Source organism: Limanda limanda, chromosome 17, assembly GCF_963576545.1.
Source record: "Limanda limanda chromosome 17, fLimLim1.1, whole genome shotgun sequence".
In the NCBI taxonomy this organism is placed as follows: Eukaryota; Metazoa; Chordata; class Actinopteri; order Pleuronectiformes; family Pleuronectidae; genus Limanda; species Limanda limanda.
This window is the reverse complement of record NC_083652.1, coordinates 16,402,720-16,414,569: the sequence shown is the minus strand read 5'-3', so window position 1 is coordinate 16,414,569 and position 11,850 is coordinate 16,402,720. Positions and strand designations below refer to the sequence as shown.

Below are 11,850 nucleotides of genomic sequence, written 5' to 3'. Positions count from 1 at the left end.
TAATATAATATAATATAATATAATATAATATAATATAATATAATATAATATAATATAATATAATATATCATATCATATCATATCATATCATATCATATCATATCATATCATATCATATCATATCGGATAGATAGATAGATAGATAGATAGATAGATAGATAGATAGATAGATAGATAGATAGATAGATAGATAGATAGATAGATGGATGGATGGATGGATGGATGGATGGATGGATAGATGGACGGACGGACGGACGGACGGACGGACGGACGGACGGACGGACGGACGGACGGACGGACGGACAGACAGACAGACAGACAGACAGACAGACAGACAGACAGACAGACAGACAGACAGACAGACAGACAGACAGACAGACAGACAGACAGACAGACAGACAGACAGACAGACAGACAGACAGACAGACAGACAGACAGACAGATAGATAGATAGATAGATAGTTACCTACATTTACGAGCATTTTTCCAACTAAAGCAATTATGTAAGCAGAACAGGAAGCGTCCAATACAGTATTAATGCAAGGTAAACAATATCATCATCACCTGAGTTTATCTGCTAATTTAGTAAATATTCAAACAATTAAATAACCACAGATTCCAATCAAGTGCTTCCATTGGCTCCAGGACACATGCCCAATTTTGCCCAATGGGGTAATCTGTCATTGGAATTCAGGGGCCGAGGACAGTGGCGCTGTGACTGCTGGGCCACTCACTTATTCTCAGGAGCTTTACCAATATAGACGTGAATGGTTTAGCCCTTGTGATCAGACCACGGGTGGGTGGTGGTGGGTTAGCCCTGATAGCAGCCAGTGGAAAATAGATATAAGGTCACAAAAGGACAGAGATCCCAGAGATATGAAGAGGGGTTGGGTGTCTTAGAGTCACGCTGTATTCTCCAAACTATGCTCCTTCTGACCCTTGGAGGACATTATAAATATCTCTTTCTCCTCCCTTCTATGGAAGCTCATTTCTGCCAAAAAAGAATCCTATTAGTCATTATAATTATAATAACTCCAAATAGTGACTGGATATCTCAATAGCATTTTATAATCTCAAGATTTCAACTCAGTTTCTTATAATCATTACTTAATGTCTCATAATGTATATTTACATAATTGTAACTGTTCAATAACTTATTCATGACTTACTGTCTTATATTTAGCAACTTAAGGTCTCAAAATTCGGACTTACTATCTTGTTAATTTGACTAACTGTGTCATACTTTAAATTTACTGCCTAATCATTCTGACCTTTATTGCATTTTTTGGGGGTTACAATCTCAAAATTTTGACTTTTTATATTAATTTGACTTAACTTTGACTAACTATCTTAAAAATGTGTGACTTCATATTTCATAATGTTGACTTTATAATATAATTTTCACTTTTCATCTTGTAACTTCGATCTACTATCTTTACATTCTGTGAATTCATATTTCCTAATTTGGACTCTTTATCTTGTGACTTTGACTCATTATCTTAAAGTTTTGCGACTTCACATTTCATAATTTTGACTTGCTACCTCACAAATCTCTTTTTATGTTTTTATGACAGCAATGAGCTTCCAAACCTCCTCACAGGAACAGAAAGAAGAAAGTTGGCTCTGTTTTAAATGGATGAAACAAATGAATTCCACCATCCGTCGCCCCGCCCCCTCTCACCGCTGCTCAACCAATGGCGTCGCAGCGCTGCAGAAAACACCCAGTTCCCCTCGCGTTGCTTGCAGGGGGCGGAGCCAGAAAGAGGAGAGCGGGACCAATGGGAGTGGAGCTCGTAAACAATTTGACAGCAGAGCCCTCGCACCAATCATCTCCTCGCATCACGGGCATTGGGCGGGGCTTCTCTCTTCATGACAGTGAATGTGAGCCGCTGGCATTTAACTGAGGCCCCCGCCCCCTTCTCCCCCCCCTGCACACGGTTGTCCGGTGTCCTCGCTCTTCCACGGGGGGGACTGACTGCAACAGCTGCTGATGTGTAGTTCTTCTCGGTGAAGTTTGGACAAACCGGAGGGTGAGTGCACGTCTCTGCCTGTCTGTCCTCCATATTCTTCTTCCTCGGGGACGCGCATCAGGACTCGGTGTCCTCTGCGCGTGCCCGCCGCTGCTGCAGCTGTAGGTGCCTGATGTCACGTTCGCACCCAAAACACGGAGGATGCGTGTGAAAACCGCGTGCGCGTCCGGCCCAGAGGTCAGCTGGTGATGTAATGACACCGGGCAGGAAGCTGCAGACCCCCCGGGGATGCACGACCCTGGGGTTCGGGGGGTTCAGACCTGTGGGCCCACTGGTCAGCTCCCAGCTAATTATAAATGTGCACAAGGTGGTTATTGTGTTTGCATGTCCTATGGTCTCCACACTGAGTCCTGAGGGGTCCCAGCAGCTGTGTGTGTGTGTGTGTGTGTGTGTGGGGGGGGGGGTCCTTGGAGAAATAACCTGTAGTTCAGCTCCAGCATTGTGGTATTTACTCGTTATAGGATATGAAATTTGTTTGGTGTTTCTTCAGGTGGATGTTTGAGCTTCTCTGTGAAGTTTGACTCTGTCGTTTCCTCGTTCACATACAGGAAGGGGAAGTTTCTCTGTGTTCACCTTGCGTCTGAGTTGAAGTAGTGCATGGAGGAGTGGGGGGGGTTTCTCACAGGGGTTTTGGAAGCCAGTCATGGTGCAAATGAAATGTGGAAACTTTGAAACCTCCAGAGCACGTCCTCTGAGAGTAAGTGCCTCAGTGGAGTGGGAGACTGCTTCCGTCCAGCAGTTACTCTCAATTGGAAATAGAAAATATATATATTTGCTTCTCCATAAAGTAAAGATTTTCCAGTGAAGGAGAAAGAGAGAGCTGTTTGAATTCAGATTAAAATAACTTGATGTGTCAGTGGCTGTGGTTTTCTGATACATCAGGTTTTGGTGGTGATGGACCGAATGTCATAAAATGTGTGTGTCCATTTGAACCACTTCTATCAGTGGCAGCTCAGCACAGACACTTTGGATTTCTCATGAGCAAAGAATACGCAGATTACAGGTAGAAACACATTCCTCTCTGTCAGTTTGTCAGTGTGTTGCCCAATTTGCTTTCTTTGTTGTGGTTTTATGGGATTGCGACATATTTGTACAGATCAGCAAGTAAGCGGCTGGATCATGTTTGTACCTGATCAATGCTCTTATCTGTGGTTTATCCTTTTCTGGCTCCTCGTATTGAATCAGAAATGGTGAAATTGGACGTGAGTCAGTCAGTGAACCAATGGGAACCATTTCTGGTTCAGTCAGTCACGAGCAGGATCAGGTGTGAGCAGGATCTTCTGACATCACGACCAGTTTGGAAGCCAATCATTGTGCGTGTTGTGAGTCGTTGCTCGTGAGTCAGGAGCAATGACTCCTCTCCTGTGCTTTATAATGTCTCCACTGTTGATGGGAGGATACTGAGCTTCTGTTGCAGTCTTCTAACAGTGGACCCCTGGTGCAGAAACGTAAGATGAACATTTTACTCTCACAGCTTTGTAGATTTTATAGATAAAAACTTGTGTTTTATGTGATATGCGTGTTTGTGCTTGTGAGTGTTATGTGGTTACATGCGAGGTCAGTCAGAAGAAGCCCTTTGACCATCACAGCTTTTAAACACCTAAAATACTTGAGACATGCTCATGTACTGGACATATGATGGAGTTTCCTTTGAGAACAGCCAACACAGTTGTGACCAAATTAATGTAATCTAATGTCTGTGTTTCTGAATTTTACCTCATCAAACAAATTAATAAAAATGGAATTGTGGAATAATCAATCGTGAGATAATTGACATTTTGAGTCATTCAGCAGCTAAACACTTTTTTTTCACCTCTGCCGTTTTCTTTGTTTTTCCTTTGTATTAAACAAAATCTATCAAAATCATTTCCATGAAAGTTTGTGGAAGGTTGGGGCACCGGCTTAGGAAGAACCGTTTTTAAATTGTGAAAAACTCATGAAAAACTGGCAAATCGATGGGGAGATTGGGCTGTAGCCTCGGCTGAGGTATGAGCCCTTCTATAGTTTCTCTACATCTTCTTGTTCCCTGGAATTAGTTGCACTTGTGCTTTGCTTTCACCTTCTGTCCAGTTCATCCTGAACCAGCTCCACAGGGTTTTAGTACAGTTCCTCCATCATGTGAAGCCTCCATCTTGTTCTTTCTGCTCATGTTCTGAATCATTATCTATATAGAAGCTGTACATAGTTTTTTCCAACACTGCTGAATTTGTAAGTCATCATAAAAGTTGGAAAACTCTTGGGAAAAGTTTGAGTTAACGTTAGAGCAAATTTCACTTGCAATGCTGACAAAAACATGTTTTCTATAAAATGTACATTATCACTTTTCGATGGTGTATTTATTTAACCTTGGGCCGTCTGCCACTTACCTTTGTACCATTTAAGGTTCACTGGACTTAAATTCCCACAAAAACACGTACAAGTGGGAGGTTATATTTAGATTTCCAGAGTATTTATTCAAACTGTAGAAGAACTGAGATTGAGAAATGCTGTGTTTGCATCACAGTAGTATAGTGTAATCGGTTAGAGAAGTAAGTCATCGATGATTTACTGGTTTTGTAGGTGTGTGACGAAATGTTGGTTGAGAAATAGTACAAAGTAAATCCCAAGATTAAATCACACTTTCTTTAACCAATGTCACTTTCTCTAGTAAAAGTAAACTGTAAGTAAGTACTTTTAATTGTAAATAGTTTAAAATCACTGGTCCAGTCGTAAATATTTTACATATTTCATCTTAAGGTCGATGATGTCTGGATGAATTACTTAACAAATTATTTGAAGCGGTGAAGTGCTTGCACCTCTAGAGACTTTAGTGGGGTTTTGAATAAGTATACGTGAAGAAGGGATAAGACATCATCTGAGAACATGTACTGTGTATATGTGGTTGTGGGTCACTCCCGTCTCAAGAGTGCGTTCTGTGTTTACCCAGCATGCCGCTGGCTCGCAGCCTATCTGTCACGTCCCTCTCAGGACTGGAGGAGTGGGACGAGGAGTTTGATTTGGAGGATGCTGTTCTTTTTGAAATTGCCTGGGAGGTTGCTAACAAAGGTAGGTGTTCTGTGTGTGTGTGTGTGTGTGTAATTCTTTAAAAATTATGAAATAGTTTATTTTAATGTTCAGATGTTTCCACAGTTAAATCCTCATGTAAAATCTAGTTTTATGAGAGAGTTATAATTGTAATGTGCTCTTTACATGCATGTATATTATATATCAGGCTGAATCACATTATAACGTTGTCTCGACTCTGTGTGCGTACGTGTGGCATGTTTGCTGCACATGTGAAGTTGGAGGCATCTACACCGTCATCCAGACCAAAGCCCGTATGACCTCAGAGGAATGGGGGGAGAACTATTTCCTGGTCGGCCCGTACGTGGAGAGCAACGTGCGCACTCAGGTGGAGCTGATCGAGCCCACTAACCCTGCACTGAAGAGAACCATTGACAAGATGAACTCCAGCGGGTGTAAGGTACTACCACACGAACACAGTAAACACACACAGGGCTGAGTGAAGTTTGTGGGTTCCGCTCAAGGAACACATTCTCACTACACACGGCCGGAGATAGAGAGAGATTTGTGAATATGCACCACACTTAAAAGCCCATTCAGAGATCTATTCTATATCCGACCCGCTCGGGTTCTGTCCCCGACCGCCTCTCCAAACACCATGACATTTCCCTGCAAAGGTTAAAGGTTGTATTACTGTCTCTCTGTCCCTCACAGTTACACACACACACACACTCCAGAAATAGATGTGTGTGTGTGTGAGTGAGATATTTTAATGCTTTGTGCTGAGGAATTATGGGTCAAGGCCAAGGCTGGCGGTGCTTCTATTTTAAAGGGATAGTGCAGCCTTTTCAGTGAAGCCTATCTGAGTGACCTTTGCGTCAGATAACTTTAGTCCCATGACAGGCCGACACCCGAGCACAGCTATTTGTACTGAAAATCAGTTTTTCTTATTTAGGTGGTGTTTTTGTACATTCAGCCGGCCAGTTATACTACTCCATATTTTGATAGTGATTCAAGGTTAATCTTATGAGAGGTAAGATAGAAAGAAGAACCAATTTATCTATATATATATATATATATAATAAGTAAATATCCGATCAAAGCATGGCACCAAATACAGGAGTTGTGGTTGCAGCTGCGAGGGTTGAAGTTAGAACGTGTTTCATGAGATTTGAGTGGTTTGTACTATTTTTATTGTAAAATGATGCTTCATCAAGTTTTCCCATATCATTCTATCACAGATTATTGTATTAAAGTACATTTTCCACCTCTCAGCCTTTTCTCGTTTCCCCTGCAGATCTACTTCGGGCGCTGGCTCATCGAGGGCAGTCCCTACGTGGTTCTGATTGACGTTGCGTTCACTGCCTGGTCGCTGGACCGGTGGAAGAGCGAGCTTTGGGAGCTGTGTGACATCGGCGTGCCGTGGTTCGACCGCGAGGCCAACGACGCCGTGCTGTTCGGCTTCCTGACGGCCTGGCTGCTGGGAGAGGTGGGCGGCTCATGGCAACTGACGAGAACCGACACGTACATGAGTGTGGCTGGTTGTTGAATGTGTGTGTCTGTGGTTATCACTGACCCTGTGTTCTCCTGTGTCACAGTACGCTGCTCAGAGTGAGGAGCCTCCACACATCGTGGCACATTTCCATGAATGGTTGGCCGGCCTGGGCCTGGTGCTGTGTAGACACAGAAAGCTGCCGGTTGCGACCATCTTCACGACTCACGCTACGCTGCTGGGCCGATACTTGTGTGCTGGAAATGTGGACTTCTATAACAAAATCGAAGACGTGTGTACATAAGGATTCATATCGAAGGGTTGTAATGAAATAAACGTGGAATAATAGATGATGTAATACATGTGTGTCTCCTTCAGTTCAACTTGGACAAGGAAGCAGGCGACAGACAGATCTACCATCGCTACTGTTTGGAGCGGTCGGCCGCTCACTGTGCTCACGTCTTCACCACCGTGTCACACATTACAGCCATTGAGGCCGAGCACCTGCTCATGAGGAAACCAGGTGTGTTTCATATTTCACACTCTTCTTATTTACCACTGGCTGAGAGAGCCGCTCTCTCTAAATGTCGATTAAACGTCTTGCTGCTTTTTATTTAATGTCTCAATGTTTCGTTGTTTTAATCAAAACTAAACTAGACTTCAACAGATTTTCCCTGTCACACGCAGATATCATTACTCCTAACGGGCTCAATGTGAAGAAGTTCTCAGCCATGCATGAGTTTCAAAATCTCCACGCTCAGAGCAAGAACCGGATTCAGGAGTTCATCAGGGGACATTTCTACGGGTCAGTGACCAACAACACACACTTTACCAAACACTAGAAGAGTCGAGTGAGGACGAATATTGAATGTTCATGTGTGGCCTCCTAAAGAGTAAATACTAATCTGTGGGTCAATGACAAATAAAGTGTTTTTGAAAAGTCTCACTATATGTGAAATACATTTTGTTTCTCATAAATTAAATAACATTTCAAAAAGGTTAAATTAATTTAGAAGTATTTCTAAGTTTACCACCTGGGAAATCAAAGATATAATTTTTCGTGTCTACACTTTCAAACACATCTTATCATTATTCATTTTTATTTTTATTTTGTGGTTGTATTTTGTTTTATTGTAATTTAAGATTCTATTGACCAGGTATTCAGTAACTTTACATTTAAAGACAGAAAAATACTTACGGTACACAAACAAACAAATTACTGCATTCATTAGAAATAAACCGTTTTTTTAGGAATTACCTTATTGTTCATTGCTCATTTGTCAAAAATAGTATTAATTGTCAGTACTGCATTCATCCCTGTTATGTGACCATTAGGCACCTGGACTTCAACCTGGACAAGTGTTTGTTCCTCTTCATCGCTGGAAGGTACGAGTTCTCCAACAAAGGAGCCGACATCTTCTTGGAGGCTTTAGCCAGACTCAACTATCTATTGAGGGTAAGTGTGTGTGTTGGTCTGCTTGTGTTAACAGATGTAGTGGAAGCATTGGTTTGTTTGTCTGTGTGTGGGAGTGAGGAGGAGAAATGTGGATCCCAGGTCAAGAAATGTAACTTCTATTTTTGGGTGGCATTCTTGTCGCAGGTCAACCACAGCGATGTGACCGTCATCGCCTTCTTCATCATGCCAGCTCGGACAAACAACTTCAACGTGGAGACGTTAAAGGGTCAGGCCGTCAGGAAACAGCTCTGGTGAGATAATGTAAAACAAAAAAAAAAAGAGGTGCCAGACAACAAGATTTAAGAGCTTTTGGAGCTGAGGGCCGGTGTCAATGTGCTATAAACGAACACTCAGCTGAATGTACACACCATGTCCTGCCTCCTGCTGCTCTTCTCAGGTTCCACCCGTCACTTCAATTAACCTGTTGTTGTGAACACGTTCTTCATATGTGAAAGGCAAACTCTGGAAAATATTCATGTCTGGAGACCGCTCAAGTAAAAATGTAGAATTTTAGTCAGATCTTGCTTCAACTTGATTTCAACCTGGAAAGGGATTTGCAGTTGTCTTATGGTCGTTGTACTCTGTTTGTTTTTGTGTGTTACAGGGATACTGCTCAGACTGTGAAGGAACGCTTCGGAAAGAAACTTTACGACTCACTTCTAGTGTAAGTCGATCCGTTTCATACCACAAATCAAATCTATGTTCCCATCAGAAGTGGGTGTTCTATATAAAATGAAGATGTTACACTCTTTACAAATATTCAAGCTTATCATTTTACATATTTTCTTTAAATTTTTGCTTTGTTCAGTGGGCAGCTGCCAGACATATCAAAGATGCTGGACAAAGAGGATTTCACCATAATGAAGCGTGCCATCTTCGCGACCCAGAGACAGTGCCAGCCTCCAATCTGCACCCACAACATGCTGGAGGACAGCAGCGACCCCATCCTCAACTGTGTCCGCCGCATCGGCCTGTTCAACAGCTCGGCTGACCGTGTCAAGGTATGTCTTTTGTTTATAAATAGATTTAAAAAAATGATTTCTTCTAAACATTTGACGTATTTGTGTGTTTTTCAATTGGGAGACATGAACACAACTAATGTGCAATCTGCAGTGTAATAAAATGTGCCAATCACAGTGTCTTTTATGGTAAATACTCTGATAATAGATTGCATAAAGATGGGTGACGCGTCTCCGCTTCCTCCCACTATTGAGAAATTAAGCCAAAATGTCCTGGATAACGAGCGCTGCCATCTTGCACCGATACATTTTGGGCCAGAGTCTGCATCGTAGCGATCGGCGGGGGGGGGGGCTGCAATATTGAGGATCTACCGATGTGCAAGCTGGTCCAATCACAAGTGTGTCTCAGCTGTCAATCATGTTTCGACCAGTTAAAACCAAAACTACTGGAAAGGATACATCAGTGTGATAAGGACGGCCTAGAATGTCAGAATCCATATTTATAATTTATTATTTTGGTACATGTCCCTTCTACTATGATGGAAGAGACAGGATTTATGACTTGTGCTGCAGCCAGCCACCAGGTGGTGATCAAGACACTTTGGCTTTGCTTCTGTGGAGCCATCATGTCATCCATCTTTTATGTACAGTCAATGACACTGATATTAAACAGCATCTCTGTCCATTAGATCATTTTCCATCCAGAGTTCCTCTCGTCCACCTCTCCTTTACTGCCCATGGATTATGAGGAGTTTGTAAGAGGCTGCCACCTCGGCGTCTTTCCTTCTTACTACGAGCCTTGGGGCTACACACCTGGTATGACCCATGCATGTTGACAAGGTGTATGTAAACATATGTATGACATTCAAATGTTAATCAGACTTTCCTGCTTCTGTCATTGTCAGCCGAGTGCACAGTCATGGGAATTCCATCGATCTCGACTAACCTGTCAGGCTTTGGCTGTTTCATGGAGGAACACATAGCGGACCCCTCGGCGTACGGTGTGTTTCTTTATACATTTTCTCACCTACTCTCAGTTTTTCCTGAATAAAAAGATAAACGATTCTTTCTTTAACATCACGCTGTTCTTTTGCAGGTATTTACATCCTGGACCGGCGGCTTCGGGGGGTCGATGAGTCGTGTAACCAGCTCACCTCCTTCCTGTTCCAGTTCTGCAAGCAGAGCCGGCGCCAGCGGATCATCCAGAGGAACCGCACCGAGCGCCTCAGTGACCTCTTGGATTGGAGATACCTCGGCAGGGTGAGATTGTAAATCCCAAAGATGAACTTAAATCGTGCAGCAGCTTCGAAATGTTAATGTGTTTTCTTCTGCTCTGCATCAGTATTATGTAGCAGCTCGTCACATGGCCCTGGCTAAAGCCTTCCCGGACACTTACCTGTATGAACCTCAAGAGTCAACCTCAGTAAGTCGGCTTGTGTTTCTTTGAATGGGAAATTTACTTGAATTATAATTACGTCATAGAAGTAAAAATCCGTTCAGCTCTGTCCTCGTTTGGAATATCCAGCATCTTTGTTCTCATCCTCAGACCTCAGGCTTCCGTTACCCGCGACCTGCCTCCGTGCCGCCATCTCCTGCTCTGTCCCGCCACTCCTCCCCGCACCACAGTGATGCCGAGGACAACGATGAAGACGAGCGCTACGACGAGGATCTGGAGGCAGAGAAGGACCGAGTGAACATCCGCCAACCCCTCACCCTGCCAGTCAAAACCAAGTCTCCTGCTGTCTCCGGGGCCAACGGGTCCAGCAGTGGTGCCTCGGATTAGACAAACTGAGACACGCACCCTCAAACGTAACTACAGTCATCAATGTACTCGCAGACGTTACAGATGAGGAAAGCTGTAAATGCGAGTGGTAAATTTAATATTGGCTTGACGTGAAAAGCTGTATTTGTGTCAGTGTCTTCCCAAACTGTGCATACCTCAAAATTTCAAATAATCTGTGAGTTTGATTTGCTTTGGGTTTTACACCAGCAGGGAAAGCAGTGGTTTTCTTTGTGGAGAAAACGCAGTAGCTAGAAACGAGCTAATCAACAGCTCAACATGCAAAATAAAAAAAAAAAGAGTCAGGATTGCTGGATTTTGTAGATTACTAACACTGGATAACACCAATAGGTCGAAATCATGGAGTAAAATAACGTAGGATTATTATGAGTCTCTGGAGGAGGGTTTTAAAAACCTGAGTGAAAGGTTGGTCGGAGCAGATCTCTCCTTTTTACCAGCTTGTCATCTTTCCACATGAAAGCAGGATCGGCTACTTTCCGGGTAATAGACGGTGTCTGTTGTTGTGAATAAACACAAGTAGCAGCAATTCTTTTTACCCGTGTTTGGCTTAAATGTGTGATGGTAATTCAGTGCTTCAAACTCAACTGTGCACCTTTTTATAATAGCATATTGTTCTGTGTGTGTGTAATGCCTTGTTTACCACAAGACCTCCCAGAATGGAAACATAATGGAAAAAGCACACAAACGCAGCATTGCACGAATAGTGTTGTGTGTGTGTGTGTGTGTGTGATTTCATTTTGTTTCCGTGCCTTATTGTATCACAGCCTTTCAGTGACGATCATCGATGACCGACCTCACACTCCTGTGTATGTCTGTGTGTGTGTGCTTTTTGTGGGGGGAGCGGATACTCCTGGGTTTGCCTGATTCCGAACGTATTTATTTGTGAAAGGAAAAGAGATGAGTAAAACTGTGTCCTGTGGTGGCAGCCATGTTTCTCATGTGAGAGACATGAGACGAATGGAGGAGCTTGAGTACGTATTCACTGTTTGTTATGGAAGAAGGAAAACTGTTTTACCAGCATATATGCCCGCACTTCCTGTAACAGTTTTATCATTCACAACATGCACCAGATGAACTTCTAATAAAGTTTGAATATATATAAATGTGTA

At 42.9% G+C, this 11,850-nt stretch overlaps 1 protein-coding gene across 2 annotated transcripts; it reads left to right on the top strand.

Annotated features, from left to right (window-relative positions):
• Nucleotides 1–1,931: 1,931 nt before the first annotated feature.
• Nucleotides 1,932–11,848, top strand: gys1 (glycogen synthase 1 (muscle)). Of its 2 annotated transcripts, none has more exons than XM_061090184.1 (16): nucleotides 1,932–2,030; nucleotides 4,957–5,075; nucleotides 5,312–5,493; nucleotides 6,331–6,522; nucleotides 6,632–6,817; nucleotides 6,904–7,048; nucleotides 7,213–7,330; nucleotides 7,861–7,981; nucleotides 8,126–8,232; nucleotides 8,586–8,645; nucleotides 8,790–8,982; nucleotides 9,630–9,756; nucleotides 9,846–9,941; nucleotides 10,037–10,200; nucleotides 10,283–10,363; nucleotides 10,487–11,848. In XM_061090184.1, exons 2-16 carry the CDS (start codon nucleotides 4,958–4,960, stop codon nucleotides 10,721–10,723), a joined length of 2,127 nt encoding a protein of 708 aa, XP_060946167.1. In that variant the 5' UTR covers nucleotides 1,932–2,030; nucleotide 4,957; the 3' UTR covers nucleotides 10,724–11,848. The 2 variants fall into 2 exon arrangements, with proteins under 2 accessions (XP_060946167.1, XP_060946166.1); XM_061090183.1 differs by lacking the exon at nucleotides 1,932–2,030 and adding an exon at nucleotides 3,291–3,478.
• The last annotated feature ends 2 nt before the right edge of the window (nucleotides 11,849–11,850 follow it).

What these genes read in the sequence shown, in the direction of transcription:
- gys1 (XM_061090184.1), top strand. Translation starts at nt 4,958, where the DNA reads ATGCCGCTGGCTCGCAGCCTATCTGTCACGTCCCTCTCAGGACTGGAG. An exon ending in TCTATAACAAAATCGAAGAC is followed by an intron (nt 6,818 to 6,903) that starts GTGTGTACATAA and finishes TGTCTCCTTCAG; the next exon opens with TTCAACTTGGACAAGGAAGC. An exon ending in AGCGGACCCCTCGGCGTACG is followed by an intron (nt 9,942 to 10,036) that starts GTGTGTTTCTTT and finishes GTTCTTTTGCAG; the next exon opens with GTATTTACATCCTGGACCGG.